The sequence below is a fragment of the Hyperoodon ampullatus genome (assembly GCF_949752795.1).
Source record: "Hyperoodon ampullatus genome assembly, chromosome: 18".
NCBI lineage: Eukaryota > Metazoa > Chordata > Mammalia > Artiodactyla > Ziphiidae > Hyperoodon > Hyperoodon ampullatus.
In genome coordinates, this window is record NC_136931.1 from 50,844,340 (window position 1) to 50,863,413 (window position 19,074).

Below are 19,074 nucleotides of genomic sequence, written 5' to 3' on the forward strand. Positions count from 1 at the left end.
CAGCAGAGGGAGACAGAAATGCAAGTGCACAGAGAGACATACAGATGAGATGCAAAAAATCAAGGGCACCTTGTCAGCTGTCGTCACCACGTGCAAAAAACTGCACGTGCACTGCCCCAGGACAGCTTCCCTGTAGCCTGCTAAGTGAGTTCTATTGCTATTCCCACTTTACAGATGGACAAACCAAGGCTCAGGGAGGCCAGTCACTTGTAAGGTCATAGGGTTAGTGGTAGAGGCGGGATTCCCACCCAGGTCTTTGGGCACCCCTGTGAGTGCCCATCCACTGGTGTCCTGTTTCCGTGCCCATGTGGATCTCTTTTGTATGAGGATCCACGTGTCCCCAAGTCTTCCCCCACGGATGCCCACGCGGCAGTGTCCTCCCGTTTCTGGTTTCTGAGGTTTCTCCAGGAATGGAGGAGCTCCTGACCTGGCTTGTCTGAGTGTGAGCCCGTGGCGTGCCCCTGCGTGTCTCCTTCTGTCCCAGCCTCTGTGTGTGGATGACATCTGTGAGTGTGTGTGTGTGTGTGTGTGTGTGTGTCCTTGTCTGAGGAGCTGTGAGTGAGAGGGGGAGTGCCTGGCTGGGCTGGGCTGGGGGTGGAGGCAGGGGAGGGGGGCGTCGCAGAGGGGAGCGGAGTTCTGGAGGAATGTTTACCAGACAGGGAGAGAGCCCAGAGGGACAGCGCCCAGAGCCGGGATACGGAGACGCACAGCTTCCCTGCCTCACTGGCCCACGATTAGGGGCGTAGCCACCTGGGGCCCCCTTCCCCCTCCTCACCCTCCCTCCAGGGCCCCTTTAAGACAGAGCTGGACCTCTTCTCTCCGCGTTAACCCCTCGAAGTCCAGGTGGCCCCTTGGGCTCCGGCCGGTGGGCGGAGGCAGGGGTGGGGGGAGCCAGGGGCGGGGAAAGCGTTGCCCGAAATCTGGGAGGGAGAGGAGGCAGGGGAGCTGGGAAGGCGCCGCTGAGCAGAGCCGGGTGAGGGCACCCCCCGCTCCGCTGTGCCAGGCGGGCAGTGCCAAATCCGGGGAGCCCGGAGCTGGGGGGAGGGCCGGGCACAACCCGGCCCTGCCCCCTCCGCCGCGGGGTGCCCAGCAACTTCTAAGGAAAGTTTGGCGTTGATTGCGTGGTGCCCCGAGGATGGGCAGGGTCCTGCTGGCCTGGTGCTGGGCGCTGTGCTGCTGGGGGTGCGTGGCTCCCAAGGGTGAGTGATGGCGGGGGGGAGCTGGGGAAGGAGAGAGAGGAGAGGGATGGATGGCAGGTGTTTGAGGGGGGGGAGTCGGGAGTCCTGGTCTGGCTCAGGGAGTTTCCTTGGGACAACAGAGGGGGAGGGTGTACACAGAGACAAACCAAGAGAGGGAAAGAAAAAGGGACTCTTGAGAGAGGAGCAGAAGGACAAGAAACAGAAACTAAGAGGGTCAGAGATGGGAAGAGATGGACACAGACAGACAGACAGACAGGAGAAGCTGAGGGCAAGGGTAGGGGCTGGACTTGAGTTGGGGGCCTTGGGGAGAGGGGCTGAGCTGGGGGCTGCCCGGAAAGGAATCTTCCAGAAAGGACCCCTAAGTCAGGCAGCGGGATGAGGAGGCTCCAGAGCCCTAGGGGAAATCCCTCGTCACTGTCACCCCCAACTTCTCCTTACCCCATGGCTGTTTGTCTGCGCGTTCCACCTCTGGGGCCAGGGGCTCTGCCTCCAATCCTACCATCTCTGTGGGTCTCCATTTCTCTCTTTCTCTCCAGTCGCTGTCTTTATCTCTCCCTGTTCCCTAGGTGTCTCTATCACTGTCTCTGTCAGTCTGTTTTTGTCTCTTTCTGTCTGTTTCCCTCTGTGTGTCTCTCCTACCACTTTTTCCCCTCTGGGGGTGTCTCTCTCCATCTCTTATCCTCTGTCGCTCAGGGTGTCTGTCCCTCTCTGTCTGCCTAACTTTCTCTGGTTCCTCTCTCTGACTCTCCTTCCCTGTTTCTCTCTTTCTCCTCTCCCTCCCGTCCCCTTTTCTTCCCCACCATCCACCAGCCTAATCTGTCAAGTCTCTAGAGACCCTAAGGGAGGGCAGGCCAGCCAGGCAGTCAGGGTGTGGGAGGCTGCCAGATCCCGGGCCTTCTCCCAACGGACAGAGGATGGAGGCCGGACCCCAGTCCCCTGGGAAGGCTCCCATCTTCCCCTCAAAGCCTCCACCCTCCACCCCCCCTGCTGAGGTCACTCTGCAACTATGTGGGCCTAAGGGCCTGGCGGGGTCCTGGCAGCAGGCAGGCCTGCACGGGTGGAACCGAGGAGTCGGAGAGGAGCAGGGTTTCCTGAGCGAATTCTTCCCCGTCTCCCTGCAGGCCCACAGGCTGAGGGGCACCCCTTCGTGGGGAGTCCAGGGAACATCACTGGTGCCCGAGGACTCATGGGGGCCCTTCGGTGCGAGCTCCAGGTTCAGGGGGAGCCCCCTGAGGTGACCTGGCTTCGGGATGGACAGGTCCTAGAGCTGGCAGACAGCACCCAGACCCAGGTGCCCCTGGGCGAAGACGGGCAGGATGACTGGAAAGTGGTCAGCCAACTCAGGTGCCCGGCCTCCCCTAACCAGACACGACCCGCATCCCTCCTGACCCCTGTGTCCCCACCTCCATCACATGGCGGGGTGCAAAGTCACTCGCAGGAGCCCCACCTGGGTTGGACCCCAGTGTGGCCACTCGCTAGCTGCGTGGCTTTGAGCATGTGACATAACTAACCCTGGCTTTCACTTTCCTCTTCTGTAAAATGCGTTAATAATAGTACCCACTTATTCGGTCTTACGAGTTTCCAGCCCAGGCTCTCCTCTTTCAGTTCTGAGGACCCCCTCCCCGGGTGCAGCTTTGACCCTGAACCTCTCTGTCCCTCCTCTTGCCCTGTCAGAATCTCGTCCCTGCAGCTCTCAGACGCTGGATGGTACCAGTGTGCCGTGGTCCTGGGCAGAAAGACCTTCGTGTCCCAGCCTGGCTACGTCGGGCTGGAGGGTGAGCCCTGGGCTCAGAGGTCGTGGGAGACCAAGAATCCTGAGGGGTCAGAGGGTGCTGGAGGATTCACGGCGTGCACTGGGGACGTACAACCTAGGAATGTCAGAGATCTTGGAGGGTCAGGCCGCTGGAGGGGTCTATAAATTATTGGGGGCAGGCCTGCACAAGATTATATGTTTTGGGCAGCGGGGGAGATATCTTTGGGGCTGTCAGCTGTCCTGAGGTCAGACATGGTTGGGGCAGGACATTTGGGGGTCAGATCAAGGATCTGAGGCACAAGTTAACCCTCTCCCTCACCCGCCAGGGGCCTCACTTTCCTCATAGGTAAAGTGGCATGAAGAGTAGGAGTAAGGCATTCTGGAAAAGAGACATGAGAGGCTCAGATGCCCTGGGGCTCAGACATTGGTGGGGAGAGTCAGATATTGGGATCATGTTTCCTGGGGGTAGAGGTGTCCTGAGGGGTCAGACGTAGGGGTCAAAGACCCTGCACCCTACAACATCCTAGTGGTGAGGCAGACACCTAGGGGGCTCAGAGGGACCACAGCCTTCACCACTGCCCCCCGCCCAGGCCTGCCTTACTTCCTGGAGGAGCCTGAGGACAGGACTGTGGCTGCCAACACTCCCTTCAACCTGAGCTGCCGGGCCCAGGGACCCCCAGAGCCCGTGGACCTACTCTGGCTCCAGGATGCTGTCTCCCTAGCGGCAACCGGGGACCACAGTGCCCAGCACACACTCCGTGTTCCAGGTGAGTCCAGGGATGTGGTCAGCTCGGTGCAGAGGGCCAGGCAGGATGGAAGTGGGGAGCCCTTCACGCCTCTGTGTGAGGGTCTGCTCGTGCCTCTGTCCTTCTCTGTCTGTCTCTGTCTCTGAGTCTCCCTCTAGTTTTTTCTCTTTGTCTCTGAGTACCTCTGTCTCTGCCTTTCTGTCCCCATCTATCTCGTTTCCCTCTGTATGTTTTCTTTCTGTCTCTGTTCTCCATCTCTCTCTGTTGCTCTGTGTGTCTGTCTCCCCGCCTCTCTGCTCTTTCCCCTCCATTCATGCCAGGCTCTCTGCAGAGAATTCTTTGTCCTGGGTTTCCTCTGAGCTGCTCCATGGCCAAGCGTGTGGGGGTCTGATGCCCCTTGTGTCAGCCCTCGACCCCAAGCAGGGCACCGGAATCAACTGGGCCTTCCTCTCACCTAGCTCCTTACAGAAGTAACCCAAGATGGAGAGAGACACGACAGGTCTGAGTGACAGGAGAAACCCTCCCAGCCTCAGGGTGACCATCCCCTTCCACACCTCACAGATGGGGCAGGACCTAGCTTGGGGTCACACAGCGGTCAGCCAGAGTTGGGGGACACTGAGGAAGGAGGGGCGGAGGAACACAGGTGGGGGAGGCTGGGTCAGTCAGAGGGAGGCGGCTGGACCTTGGAGGGCATTGGCTTCCAGCATCCCCAACCTGCTGCTTCTATCTGCTGGCGTGGGGAGGGGACTCCTGATGGGGGGGTCTCTTAGGGTGGAAGGAGGTGCCCACATTCCCAGCATTCCGGGGGCCCTGAGTGTATGGAGGAAGCAGGGGTGAGCATGCCGGCCTCCAGAGGGGTGACTCAGGCCCACAGCTCTGGGGCCTGAGTCAGCCTGGCAGGACCCGGGCAAAGGGGAGGGAGAGGGGGATGGTTCCCCCACCCCATCCCAGGAAGAGGGAGAAATGGGGGCGCAGGTGTGAGAGGATCTGTGTGTGTATCAGCCTGTGAGGGAGCTGCCAGGTGGGGATTTCTGTGTGTGTCTCTGTGTGTGGGGCGGGGGTGGGAGGTCTGGGTGTGTCCCTGTCCCTCTGAATCTGTGTCTCAGTGCATCTACCTGTTTGTATGAGGGTGTGCCTTAGTGAGGGCTGGCTTCTGTGGATGTCTCAGAGTGTGAGTGTGGGTGTGCGCGCGCACGTGTGTGTGTGAGACTAGGTATGTTTCTGTCGCCTTAGGTGTCTGTTCCACTGTGTTTGGGTCTTTATGGCATGTTTCTGTAAGTTTCTCAGGGGCTGTCAGTGTGTGTGTGTGTGTGTGTGTGTGTGTGTGTGTGTGTGTGACTAAGTATCCCAGTGTCGGCCTGCTATCTGTCCTTCTTTGTGTTTGTGTGTTCACAGCTGTGTCTCTCTGTGAGAGGGTGGAGTGCCTATGCGTGTGTGAGAAGATGGCAGAGTGATGAGCGGCAGTGTGCCTTGTGGCTGTTTTCCATACCTCCCTGTATAGAGGTGACAATGCCAGCTCACAGGCGTGTGCCTCTAGGTGTCAGTGTGTCTTAGTGGGAGCTTCTGTTTCTTTGTGGACTCAGCATGTGTCATTGGACAACTTGGTGTGTTTCTTGGTGTGGTTCCACTGCCTGTGGCTGTGTATGGATGGCTCTGTGATATCTGTGTATATGTCACAGGGTGAGCATGTTGGTATGTGACTCTGTCCCATGGACCCCTATAGATGTGTGTGTGTGTGTGTGTGTGTGTGTGTGTGTGTGATTCACAGCAGGTAGTAACAACACCCTTCTGCTTCTGTCTGCTCTCCTGGTATGTCAGTCCCAGCCCTGACTGCCTCTTGGTGGATGAACTTGAGGTACTCACCAGCCAGTGTGTATATACGTGTCTGTGCCACCCATATGCACAAGGCAGCATCTCCACGTTTGTGTGTCTGCAGCAACCCTGTGTGTCGATGCAAGTGTGTGTTTCCGTATCAGCCTGCATCTTAAGGAATGTGTCTGAAGCAACCTGAGTGTGTCCAGCTGTGTTTTGAAGGCTTGGCTGTGTTTCTGTGTGAGCCAGTCAACATCAACCTGATTTGTGTCCTGTTGTGTATCCGTTTGTCCACTTCAACCTCAACGTATGTTTGTTGCTTGGTGGGTGTATCTCGAACTGCGGGGAGGTTTGTGTGTCTGTCAGCTTCAGCCTAGGTGTGTATTGTGTTGCTAGGTGTTTGTAGTCAGTGTGTGCTCGTTCGATTGCGTGTTTGTGTTCGTGTGTGTGTCTCTCTTTGTGTATGTGCGTCAGTGTCAGCCCCTTGTGTATACATGTCAGTTGTAGAGTATGTTTTTGTGTCACTCCGTGTTTGCAACAGCATCCTCCTGTGTAGTTAACCAGTGCTGCTGTTTTCTGTTTTAGGGCCAGTAACGTGCCCTGTAGGCCCCTGTACGTTCAGTGTGATTCATTGTGTGTGTGTAGGAATTCGTGGTGTGTGCTGTATCAAGGAATTTCGTCCGTTTGTGTGTGTCTGTCCCTGGATCTGACTCAGGGCGTGCCCCCTCTCTCCTTCCATCCCTCCAATTCCTTCGGAAAAAGCAAACTGCGCTCTGGGGTGGGGGAGGGTGGCGCGGGGCGCCGAGGGGGAGAGGGACGGTACATCTGGAAAGCACATCTGGAGCTGGTCGTAGAGGGAGAGCCCGCAGGAGGGGAGGGGGTCCCAGGCCCTTTCGCCCCTGTCTCCCCCTCCCTCAAGGTGCGGACCGCTGGGGCCCGGGAAGGGGGATCCCAGTCCGGCCGGAAGTGCCGGGGGGGGGCGCCCCGGTGACTCACGCGGGGGCAGGAATGCTGCGGTCGGAACTGGACCGGGCTCCAGACCCCCCTGCCGCCCCAGGGCTCCAACGGCGGCGGGCAGCGCGGGCTCCCGCGCGGTGACCCTGGCGGACACCCACGTGCCAGGTGGCTGGACCGGACCCAGGCTCCCCGCCCCCTCGGGCAGCTCGCCCGGGGCTGTCCTGTGCCTCCCCGGGGCAGCGGAGGCTGCGGGCCGGGCACCTGACCTTGGCTGGGAAGTGCGGCCTGGGCAGCGGAGCTGGGGAGCTTCCCTGCCCACCCGCTTCCGGCCTCGCCGCCTTTCCCCTCCTTCCACTCCCTCTGCTAACTGAGAAAAGGAAACTTTGTGTCTTCGGGTAGCTGGTGGCGGTGGGAACACAGCACAGCACAGAACAAACGCAGGCATCCACAGACACGCAGAGAAACACAGGCAGATACAGATCTGCAGTCACACATAGATTGAAGACTTGGTCCTCCTTACATCCTGTCACCCAGACATTGTGGGTGTGCATGTCTCTGTTGCCGTGTGTGAATCTGTGTATGTTGTATAACTCTGTGTGTTGTGTATCTCTCTGTGTTTGTGTGTCTGCGTCTCTTGTGTTTGTCTGTGTACTTGTACGTGCCTTTGTGTGCATGCATGTGTGTGTATCTGCCTGTGTTCCCACCACCACCACACTGGGAAAGGGGAGGCAGTCCACCCCCAGACAAAAACACACGAACTCACCCACGGAATTACACATACTCACATTGCTACGTACACACCCAGAAGTGCTCATAAGTACATAAATGTATCCACATAAATTCATCCACTCATTCAACAAACATTTATGGAGAACCTACTGTGTGCCAGGCCATCTTAGGCCCCAGGGGGGATACAGCAGGGGGCAAAACAGACAGAAACTCCTACCCTCCTGGGCTGACATGCTAGTGGGGTCAACACACAGTGAACAGGATACATAGGACTGTGTAAAGGATGCTGTGATGAGAAGAATCAAAGAGAAAGTAAAGCAGGGAGAGGCTAGTTGTGGAGGGGATGTTCCAATTTTCAACAAGGTGGTTGGGGACAGAGGCGACTGGAAGGTGGAATCTGAGTAACAAATGTGAAGGAGGGCGGGAGGGAGCCATGCGGATGTCTGTGGGAATGCTGTTCCAAGCAGAGGGAACAGACGTGCAGATTTCCTGAGGTGGGAGCATGCATAGTACCTTCTAGAAACATCAGGAGGCCAGTGGAGCTAGAGTGAGTGAGTGCGGGGGAGAGGGATTGGTAGCAGCCAGACTTGTCAATGACCAAACACCTCTACATTTTCACACCCCCATGAGGGCCTGTTTCTTAAGTGTGTGTCTATTAGATGTGTATGCCTCGAGACAGGTGTCTGTGTGGCTCAGTGTGATTGTGTCTATTCTTGTGTGTATATGTGAGTGTGTGTACATCTGTGTGTTTGTGTGTGTGTAGGTATGAGTATGTGCATTTCTGTTTTTTTTTTGATTACTTTTTTTCTTTTTTTAAAATTAATTTATTGTTTATTTATTTATTTTTGGCTGCGTTGGGTCTTCATCGTTGCGCGCAGGCTTTCTCTAGTTGCAGCGAGCGGGGGCTACTCTTCGATGCAGTGAGCGGGCTTCTCACTGCGGTGGCTTCTCTTGTTGCGGAGCATGGGCTCTAGGTGCGCAGGCTTCAGTCATTATGGCGTGCAGGCTTTAGTAGTTGTGGCTCGCGGGCTCTAGAGCACAGGCTCAGTAAATGTGGCGCCCGAGCTTAGTTGCTCTGCGGCATGTGGGATCTTCCCACACCAGGGATGGAACCCGTGTCCCCTGCATTGGCAGGAGGATTCTTAACCACTGCGCCACCAGGGAAGTCCCCGCGTATGTGCGTTTCTGTATGTGAGTGTGTGTTTCTGTGTGCGCCTGTGTGTATAACTGTGTGTGCTGGTGCGTGCGTCTGGTGTGTCTATGTGTGAGTATGAGTGTTTCTGTGCGTCTGTATGTCTGTGTATGTATGTGTATCTCTGTGCATAAGTGTGTGTGTGAGTGTGTGTGCCTGTGTGTGTCTATGTATGTGGTTCTGAGTGTATGTGTCTGTGTGTGTACGTGTGCATGTGTCTATCTGTGTGAGTGTCTGTGGGGTGGGGTGTTAGCTGGCCTTGTGTTTGGGGATGGAGGCCTGTGTTCCCAATGCATTATCTCCCTTTCCCACAATCTCCCTTCAAGCAGGTGCCCCTGGGTGCTAGACTGACCCTGTCGGGTAGGGCGTGGTGGAAGGGATGCTCAGTGTGGCCCGGGAGCCCCTCCTTCCCCTTTCTGACTGGACCCCTCCCTCATATGACTCCCCAGGCCTGAACAAGACTACTTCTTTCTCCTGTGAAGCCCATAACGCCAAGGGGGTCACCACATCCCGCACGGCCACCATCACAGGTGACAGGAAAGGGAGCTGGAGAGCTGGGTGTCAGAGGGTGGGGGGTGGGGTCAAAGGTCAGAGCTGGGGTTGAGGGCAGGGTGGGGAGCTTTGGACAAGGGGTCAGCTCCTCCCCTCTTCTGTCCACAGTGCTCCCCCAGCGGCCCCGCGACCTCCACTTGGTTTCCAGCCAGCCGACGGAGCTGGAGGTGGCTTGGACCCCAGGCCTGAGCGGCATATATCCCCTCACCCACTGCACCCTGCAGGTGAGACCTCAGGCCTTCCTCACCTCCGTCTCAGCCCTCCTTCCATCCACAGCCACAGACCCTCATCCTCTCCCTGGGAAACCAGCCCTTCCCACAGATTCGTGTGTTGAGAAGGACTAGAGCCTTTGGTTAAGCCAGATGTCCTGGGTTCAAATGCTGACTCCACCAGCTGCTGGCCACATGAGCTTGGGCAGGTGACACAACCTCCCTGGGTCTCAGTTCTCTCATCTATAAAATGGGCATAATGGTGGTACCTACCTGATAGGCTGACTGTGGGGATTCAATGAGTGAATGCAATTAACGAACTTAAAATAGTATCTGGAACTCTGGAAATACGTAATAAACTATTGGCTGCTTTTGGGAATTCCCTGGTGGCCCAGTGGTTAGGACTCTGCACTTTCACTGCCGAGGGCGTGGGTTCAGCCCCTGGTTGGGGAACTAAGATCCTGCAAGCCATGTGGCACTGCCAAAAAAAACAAAACAAACACTATTGGCTGTTTTCATTTTTTTAGTGTTAGTGATATTGACTCTAGCTGGAATGGGAACCCCTAGACAGCAGGGCCCAGAGTCATCACTGGGTACCCACAGCCCTGTACTTCTCCTGTCCCAGCCCTGACCACCCTGGCTTGTCACTGTCTGGGGGTGAGTCTGTCTCCCCCTGGACTGTGAGCTCTGGGAGGGCAGGGTTGGCCTGGTTTAGCCACCACTGGGTCCCTATTATTGCCCAGCGCAGGGCCAGACATCGACTAGGGAATGTTTGCTGGAAGAATACCTAACAATTGAGATGAGCTAGACCCAGCCTTCTGCACTGAAGTTGCTCCTACTCTAGAATAAGAAAAACAAACCAACACACATCTCTGAATATGAGATCCAGTTCTGGCCTGAAGTTCTCTGAGATTTGAGAGTTTAAGTGAGGATGGGACAGTGTCTGTGATGGGAGATGACAATAATGGAAAATGACCAACTTTTATTGAATGTCACCTATGTGCTGCGCCTTGCGTTACAGCTTTTCACACAGCCCCTCGAGTGTTTGTGAAGTAGGGTCTATGGATACATCCATTTTCCAGATGAAGTAACTAAGGCTCAGGGTAGTTAAGCAATTTGCTCAAGGTCACAGACAGGAAGTGGCAGACGTGGGATTCGAACCCTTGTCTCGCCAAACCCAAAGGGCACTCCTGACCTCCTAAAGACCATTTAGAGCCAGTGCTTGATTAAACGGGAGCTGCCTTTCTTATAAGAAAGACTCTGGCCCTGGAGACAACCTCACATTCACTTGACATTTTAACCCCAGAAAGTAATGGCTGTTCATCTTCCCTTTTTTTTTTTTTTTTTCGGTATGCGGGCCTCTCACTGTTGTGGCCTCTCCCGCTGTGGAGCACAGGCTCCGGACGCGCAGGCCCAGCGGCCATGGCTCACAGGCCCAGCCACTCTGCGGCATGTGGGATCTTCCCTGACTGGGGCACAAACCCATGTCCCCTGCATTGGCAGGCGGACTCTCAACCACTGCGCCACCAGGGAAGCCCCCATCTTCCCATTTTCAAGATAAGAAACTGAGGCCCAGAGAGGGGAAGTGACCTGCCTTCCCCAATGGCTAAAAAGGATAAAACCATTTCAATCCCAGAGGCCAGGCTGATTTGGTAAGACCTCAAATGCCAGGTCAGGCACCAACTGTACCCGCAACCCACATCCATCCAGTGTCCCCAAGAAAGCAGAAGTGTGCCCTCTTCCCTCTCCAGGTCTCACTTCCTGCTGTGCATGGGCTAAGGGTTCAAGTGGGAGGTCACAGCCGTCCCAGGGAAAAGAGAAGTAGGAGTGGGCAGAGGGACCCTGACTGTCTGCACCCACGTCCCCTTTGTCCCAGAAGAGGTTCCCCTTCTGGTCAGTCACTGTGGGTCAGAGATCAGGCATGGAGACCTACTCCGCCCATCCTGCTGCCCACCATCTGCTCATCTCCTCCCCAGGCCTTGCAATGCTGTTGTCTCCCCACATGGGGGCTGTGTGACTTTGGGCAAGCTGCTGAGTCCGGGCCTCTGTTTCCTCATCTGTAAAATGGGAATGAAAAAAGAAATTGACCCCATAGGGTGGTGGTAAGAAGGCAATTTGCTCATCCAGGAATGCTTGGCAAGGTGCTTGGGACACAGCTGGCACTCAAAAAATGTTAGCTGTTGACAGGACGTGCAAGCCAGTTCACATGTATCATTTCATTAAACCTCGCACCTTGACAGGGAGGGACTCTTGGAAGCCCATTTTCCAGAGACAGGAACTGAGACCCAGGGAGGTTAAGACACTCACTCTAAATCACACAGCAAATAATATCCAAGCCAAGATTTGGACCCAAAGGAATCTGGCTTTAGAGCCTTAAGCAGTAAACTTCCCAACACACTGTGTGGTGTGGTTACATCGCCTGATTGCTCCCCAGGGTGAAGGCAGCACCTTTGAGCTGTGTGGCTGTGGGTTGTGTGGCTGTGGCAGGTTGTGGTTCTGTGGGGAAGGGCTGTACAGATGTCTTCCCCAGCCGTGGCCCCTGCCATCCTGATTGTGCCACTCCTGGTGACCAGGTGGGTGTAGCAGCCTGTGCCGCTGTGCAGGATGTGCAGAGTTTGACACTCATGGCCAGACAACCTCACACACACAAAATAATAATGACAAACTCTCAACATGCACAGATATTCTTCTACACACTTACGAGAGTCAATTCAGTTAACCCTGCAAAGTAGGGAAACACTGTTGTTATCCCATTTTACAGATGAGGAAACTGAGGTGCAGGGCTAGGGAGTGGTAGAGGCTGGATTTGAATACCAGATGCAGTATCCGTGCTCTTCAGCACTAAGCTGCATTGCCTCTCTGAACAGAAGAGAAGTATTATTACTATTACTGATGCTCTTAAATGGACATTCTTTTTTTTTTTTTTTTTTTTTTTTGCGGTACGTGGGCCTCTCACTGTTGTGGCCTCTCCCGTTGCGGAGCACAGGCTCCGGACGCGCAGGCTCAGCGGCCATGGCTCACGGGCCAAGCTGCTCCGCGGCATGTGGGATCTTCCCGAACCGGGGCATGAATCCACGTCCCCTGCATTGGCAGGCGGACTCTCAACCACTGTGCCACCAGGGAAGCCCAAATGGACATGCTTGTTGTCAGTAGGGCAAAGGTTTTGAAGACAGGATGGGGTTCAGGTCCCAACTTCATCAGTGACAAGCTGGTGTCCTTGGGCCAGTGATTCCATCTCTCTGAGCCTCAGTGTCCTCATCCGTATAATGGGCAAAAACACAGCACATACTTACAACGCAAAGCTGAGGTGAGGATCAAATGAGTTCAGGTTTGTAAAAGGCTTTTCTTATTTATTTATTTTTTTTTTGGTTACACTGGTTGTTGCAGCTCGCCGGCTCCTTAATTGTGGCATGCGAACTCTTAGTTGCAGCATGCATGTGGGATCTAGTTCCCTGACCAGGGATCAAATCCAGGCCCCCTGCATTGGGAGCGTGGAGTCTTAACCACTGTGCCACCAGGGAAGTCCCAAGGCTTTTCTTTTTTAAAATTAAGGTATAACATACATAATGTGCATAATCTTTGGTGTACACCTAGATTGTTTAACCTATGTGACCTCCCTCTGAATCAAGACGCAGACACTTCTCAGCTCCCTTGAAGGCTCCCTCAGCCCCCAGAGATGCCCACTCTTCTGACTTTTTTTTTTTTGGCTGAGCCGCTCGGCTTGCGGGATCTTAGTTCCTTCACCAGGGATTGAACCCGGGCCCACGGCAGTGAAAGCACGGAGTCCTAACCACTGGACCACCAGGGAATTCCCTCTTCTGACTTCTACTGGGGGACATTGCTTTTGCCTGTGGTTGAATGTCATTGTCATTATTGTTGATGCTGACCACCTGCCATGCACTGTGCAACTGTCCTACATTGAATCTTTAAGCAACCCTGGAAGGCATTTGCTCCTCTAAGCCCCCATTTTCCAGATGAGGAAACTGAGGCTCAGAGAGGGAAAGTCACGTCAGAAGTGGCATTTGCAAGTGATGGCAGAGCCACGTTGTGCAGCTGAGTGGTCTCCTCGCGTTGCAAATGCAGGTGCCCATGTTGCACTAACACGGAGTTGTGACACACTCACACATCCTTGCAAAGTTGTGTCGTCACAGCAGGATCACCACCACTGAGAGTTGTGTGGGCACCTCCAGTGATCGCGTGGCCACCCTGTCCTCACGCGCCCCTCTCTCCCCAGGCTGTGCTGTCAGACGATGGGGTGGGCACCTGGCTGGGAGAGCCAGACCCCCCAGAGGAACCCCTCACCTTACAAGCATCTGTTCCGCCTCACCAACTGCGGCTGGGCAACCTCCATCCTCACACCCCTTACCACATCCGGGTGGCGTGTGTCAGTAGCCAGGGCCCCTCACCCTGGACCCACTGGCTTCCTGTGGAGACACCGGAGGGAGGTAAGAAGGGGCTGGTGGCCAGGAGACATCGCTCACTGCCCCACTGACCCTCGCGTACATCAGTATGATCCCCGGCATCTCCTTTCGCCCATTTAACCCATGTGGCTTCAATCTCCCTCCTGCCTGGTCCCCGACTCCTCAGCGTGGCACACTGGCATCTCTCCCGGACCTCTTCCCCATGCTTCTGCTCGTGGGAGGCCTGCACGAGTTGCCCATGTGCATGCCCTCTGTACCCTGCCCCTACCTCCTGGGAACAGGGGTGGGGGTCAGGAAGAGGTGGGGATGCCAGCTTCCCCCCTTCCCTGTCCTCCAGTGCCCCTGGGCCCTCCTGAGAACGTTAGCGCCATGCGGAATGGAAGCCAAGCCCTCGTGCATTGGCAGGAGCCAAGGGCGCCCCTGCAGGGCACCCTATTAGGGTACCGACTGGCCTATCGAGGTCTGGATACCCCCGAGGTGGGTGCTGCTGGCTAGGTTGGGGCGGAGTGGCTGTGGAGGAGGGAGGAGTGGTGGGGAGAAGATGACAGGGCAGACATGGACGGTTGAGCAGGTTGGGTAGGACGCCATCACACTGTGCTAGGAGAGCACATGTGGGACGGTTAAAGGGGTGCGGGGGAGGGTTAGGGATGGCTGTTTATGAATCACGTACAAAGCGTTTCAGTAGACCTTTATTTACCAGGACAGTTTTACAGCAGATAGTGGCATAACATCTTGAGGAAGGGGTGCCTCTTCCTAATTGGCACAAAGGTACTAATCTGAGCAAGCAGCACCCTGGGGTGGAGAGATGGGGTGGCAGAGAGAGAGTGCGGAGTTAGAAGGGGATGGAGCGATGAGGGTGAAAAAATGAGAATTCAGTTCTTCAGCAAAAGTACCGTGTTCCACGCATCATGCTAGGATTTGAAGTTGTGGGAGTGAATAAGACAAAGTCCCAGTCCTGGTGGAGCTGTTATTTTAGTGGGTGTAGGGATGGAGAATGGAAGGGAGAGGATGGGATGGGGGATGAGAAATGAAGGGTAGGAAGAGGTAGGGGATGAGGGACTGGAGATGAGAGAGGAGAGGGCTTAGAGAAAGACGGGGAGTTGAGGCTGAGGGTGAAGGCTTAAGCGTTAGGGGCTGGAGCTCTACTCTGATGCCACGTCCGGACGTCCTAGGTGCTAATGGACGTAGGGCTAAGGCAAGAAGTGACCTTGGAGCTGCGGGGGGACAGGTCTGTGCCCAACCTGACGGTGTGCGTGGCAGCCTACACCGCCGCTGGGGATGGACCCTGGAGCCTCCCCGTGCCCCTGGTGCTCTGGCGCCCAGGTAACTCCAAAGCCGTGCTCAGCCCCCTTCAACCTACCCGCAGGGACCTCGTCTCTCCCAGATGCCCGTGACTTGCTCCCTGTACCTTTGAGCATTACCCCAGTCTAGGCTCTGTTCCTACCTGGAACCTTACTGAGAGCCTCACTCCCTCACCCGTGTCTTACCAGTCTTGCCCTCTCTGAGCATGTCCTCCCTCTGTCCTTTCTCCTCACAGGACAAGGACAGCCAGTCCACCAGCTGGGTAAGGACTTTCGCATCCGCCTCTTCTCCCTCCCTTGCCTCATTGCCCAGTGAGGACCCCATCACCACACATACTCTTTGCACATCCCTTTCGTATTTCTCAAACTCATCACTCTAATCCTCTACGTCTTGGGTTTGTGTGGTCCTTGATGGAGGTGGCTGGAATGACCCAGTGCATTGTAGGTACTCAGTGAATGGTGGATGGATGGATGGATGGATGGATGGATGGATGGATGGATGGAATGGTGGATCAATGAATGTGTAGATGGATGAATGAATGAATTGGTGGGTGGGTGGTGGATGGATGAATTGACGGGTGGATGGCAAATGAATGAATGAGTGGATGAGTGGTGGATGAATGGATGGATGGATGAATGGATGGGTAGCTGGGTGGATGAATCAATTAGTAGGTGGGTGGGTGGATGGATGGATAAACGAACAGACAGGTGAGTTATCCCCCTCATAGCCATCCTTCTCAAATATTTCTCCGTCAATTCTCAAACATTCCTCCTACACCCATTGTACCCTCCTAGCACTATTACAGCCCCTCTTGTAACTCAACCCACATTCCTTACATGCGTTCCTGCATTTCCTTGCATACCTTTCCACACTAATCCCACCCTCCTTTCACGTTCATCCCATTATAACCCTTCATTCCTCACACGTGCCTCCCAAACCCAATGCACACCCACACTTCTCATTCACACACTCTGCATACTTTTTACACACTCACCGTACCTCCAACATGGCAAGCGCTGTAAAACTTTCAGTCCACACAATCCCACATTCTGCAACTCTCCTTGCACACTCACTCGACACTCCTTACACATTATTCCCTCACCCCAAGCCGATCCTAACCCATGTCCGCTTTCTGCACACACCCACACCAAACTCCTGGTACGCTCAGCACATACCCATCCTCCATTCCTTACACACTCACTCCCACCTTTTTGCACACCCTTTCCATTCATCCCGTGCTTCTCATCTTCCCTTCCCATGTCCTTTGCGCGCTGGTTGCACACTCCCCTCACACCAAAGTTACATCCTTACGAATACTGCTCCTTGTATCTAAACCTCCTTGAATCCTCACATATCCCAGTTCCTCCAGTACTTAGCTGACACTCTTTACACACTCCTTTTCACACTATGCCCCTTCACACATTTATTTTACTCTCATCCCTTGCTTTACGAAACCCTTCCAGGGAATTCCCTGGCGGTCCAGTGGTTAAGACTCGGCGCTTTCACTCCCAAGGGCCTGGGTTCGATCCTTGGTCGGGAAACTAAGATCTCAGAAGGCGCAGGGCGGCCAAAAATAAAAATAAAAATAAAACCCATCCATAGCCATCACACACTCCTCCTCAAAAATATTCCTTGGCTCCTCAAACTCCTTGCATATTCATTGCACATGCCTCATGCACCTGTCCTACACTGTATGCGTTCTCTCCCTACTCATCTGTTTTCCACACCCAGGTCCCCCCTCCTTGCACGATCATCACACGTATCACACACCCATACACCACTTGAGATTTACTCACAACCATCCCGTGCTCACATGACTTTGCACAGCCCACCTTGCACAGGTCTCTCACTCCCATCCCACACTCCTTCCACGCGCATCATACAATCCCCCAGTGTCCATCCCATTCTTTTTGTTAATATTTATTTATTTATTATTATTTATTTTTTTATCTTGCCTGCGCCAGGTCTTAGTTGCGGCATGTGGGATCTTTAGTTGAGGTGTGTGGGCTTTTTAGTTGCGGCATGCGGTCTCTCTTAGTCGCGGCATGCATGTGGGATCTAGTTCCCTGACCGGGGATCGAACCCGGGCACCCTGCACTGGGAGCGTGGAGTCTTATCCACTGCGCCACCAGGGAAGTCCCTGTCCATCCCACACTTAACTTACCGTACTCATCCTACAAGTTTCACACTCTTCCTTTAACATCCACTCCTATCGTATCCACTGCATGCCCTGTCCAGCCCAGCCCAGTCTCCCCAGATAGGGGAATGCACCTGTCACATGCCTCATCAAATATATCCACACCTGCCTCCTTTCAACATCACCCCCTTGGGGCTCAGGGAGCTGGAACCAAGACCTCAACCATGACCTGTCCTGCGTACCCCCTGACAGTGAGTGAACCCCCAGTCCCTGCCTTCTCATGGCCCTGGTGGTATGTACTTCTGGGAGCAGTGGTGGCTGCTGCCTGTGTCCTCATCCTGGCCCTGTTCCTCGTCCACCGGCGGAAGAAAGAGACCCGCTATGGGTGAGTTGGAGCCATGTGGGTCGGAAGGCCAACATGGACTGGGATGGAGGGGCCAGAGGTGGGGAGACCATGAGGAGGCTGGTGCAGGAGGAGAGGTTACCAAGAATCAGAATGAGGGCAAGGCTCTGGGGAGTGAATGGAAGGCAGAAGGTAGCCGTCCAGGGCTTGCTCAGCAAACACTGGAGGAGAGGGTGGGCAGGCCTGTGGGTGGGGATGGCGCTCGCTTTCACTGTTGGTGGAAGGAGGGGGTTCCACATTGTTCTGCCCTGCCCTCATCTCCTCTCTATCCCCCCCAGAGAGGTGTTCGAACCAACAATGGAGAGGGGCGAGCTGGTGGTCAGGTACCGTGTTCGCAAGTCCTACAGCCGTCGGACCACTGAAGCCACCTGTGAGTGAACCCCATGCCTCCCTGCCTGGGTTTGGGATAAGAAGTATAGAGCTTTGGGCCTGCTGGGCTTCTGCAGATGCATGAACCAAAAGTTTCTGAAGGCCTTGGAATACTAGGATGTCAGAACCACAGACCCTAAGAGCAACAGAATTGTGGGACCACACACAACCTTAGAATAATTGAATCTTAGACATAGTAAATCTTAGAAAGACCAAGCTTAGAGCCATAGGATCTTAGAACAACGTAATAATGATGATAATGATAAAGATGATGATGATGACAATGAAGAAGATGCTGCTGATGAGACGATTATGATGCTGATGATAACGGCCAGCCCTAGCCCTTCCTCTGTGACAGGTGCTGTTCTAAGTGCCCTACACGTCACTTAATTTAATTCTCACAACAACCCAATGAGTTAGGGACGTTATCCCCCCGCCCCACTTCACAGATGAGGAGGCTGCAGCATAGAGAGGTTAAGTAACTTGCTGGAGGCCACACAGCTTGTAAGCTGGAGAGTTGGGCTTCAAACCCAGGCAGTTTCGCTGTCAAGTCCATCCTCTTAACTGCCTCTTGGAATTAAAGAATGTGAGAGAGGTAGAATAGCTCTTGGCCTAAAAAATTATAATCCAGGGCTATAGACCCTTAGGATCTTAAAAATCATAGAATCTTAGAACTATAGACACTCAGAGGATTGTAGCGTTATGGAGGGTCCCAGCTAAGGAGGGACCTCAGAGGCCATCCAGTCCGATCTCTTAATCTCTCCAGTTGGGGAAACAGATCCAGAAAGAAAAGGGACAGAGTTAGGTATCTTCCTAGCTCACAGTGAGAAGACTGCCAGGGCCCCAGGGAGACACCAGAAGGGGCTGGGAAAGACATTTATTGAAAAGGAGAAGGAAGAGGAAGTGAGGAGGTCACAGCAATCTAATGGAATAACGTGCAGCAGCAGTTCTCGAAGTGTGACCTGCGTCCCCGGGAGTACCCAAGACCTTCGCAGGAGGTCCACGAGGTCAAAATTATTTTCATATTAACACCAAGACATCTTTTGCCCTTTCGCACTCTCATTCTCTCGCAAGCACTCCATGGAGTTTTCCAGAGGTTTCCTAATATGTGATGATGTCATCGTTCTGTTGATTGATTGAACATGTGCTTGTGTATCTTTGTGTTTTGGAAATCTACCCGTGGGACTTCCCTGGCAGTGGCAGTCCAGTGGTTAAGACTCCGTGCTTCCACTGCAGGGGGCGTGGGTTTGATTCCTGGTTGGGGAACTAAGATCCTGTATGCTGTGCCATGAG

At 54.5% G+C, this 19,074-nt stretch overlaps 1 protein-coding gene across 3 annotated transcripts in view; it reads left to right on the forward strand.

The window, feature by feature from the left end:
• Positions 1–1,135: 1,135 nt before the first annotated feature.
• The window catches only part of AXL (AXL receptor tyrosine kinase), a gene marked incomplete at both ends in the record, with an annotated part of 29,168 nt that continues 11,229 nt past the window's right edge, over positions 1,136–19,074 (forward strand). Inside the window, 12 exons of one of the 3 annotated variants that reach the window (XM_079723192.1) lie at positions 1,136–1,199; positions 2,321–2,543; positions 2,874–2,974; positions 3,543–3,719; positions 8,838–8,918; positions 9,049–9,164; positions 13,384–13,594; positions 13,908–14,047; positions 14,743–14,893; positions 15,108–15,134; positions 17,262–17,394; positions 17,691–17,782. In XM_079723192.1, the coding sequence (XP_079579318.1) occupies positions 1,136–1,199; positions 2,321–2,543; positions 2,874–2,974; positions 3,543–3,719; positions 8,838–8,918; positions 9,049–9,164; positions 13,384–13,594; positions 13,908–14,047; positions 14,743–14,893; positions 15,108–15,134; positions 17,262–17,394; positions 17,691–17,782 (1,516 nt within the window). The remainder of the gene's footprint in view (positions 1,200–2,320; positions 2,544–2,873; positions 2,975–3,542; positions 3,720–8,837; positions 8,919–9,048; positions 9,165–13,383; positions 13,595–13,907; positions 14,048–14,742; positions 14,894–15,107; positions 15,135–17,261; positions 17,395–17,690; positions 17,783–19,074) is intronic. The other 2 variants (XM_079723193.1, XM_079723194.1) reach the window with 2 other exon arrangements.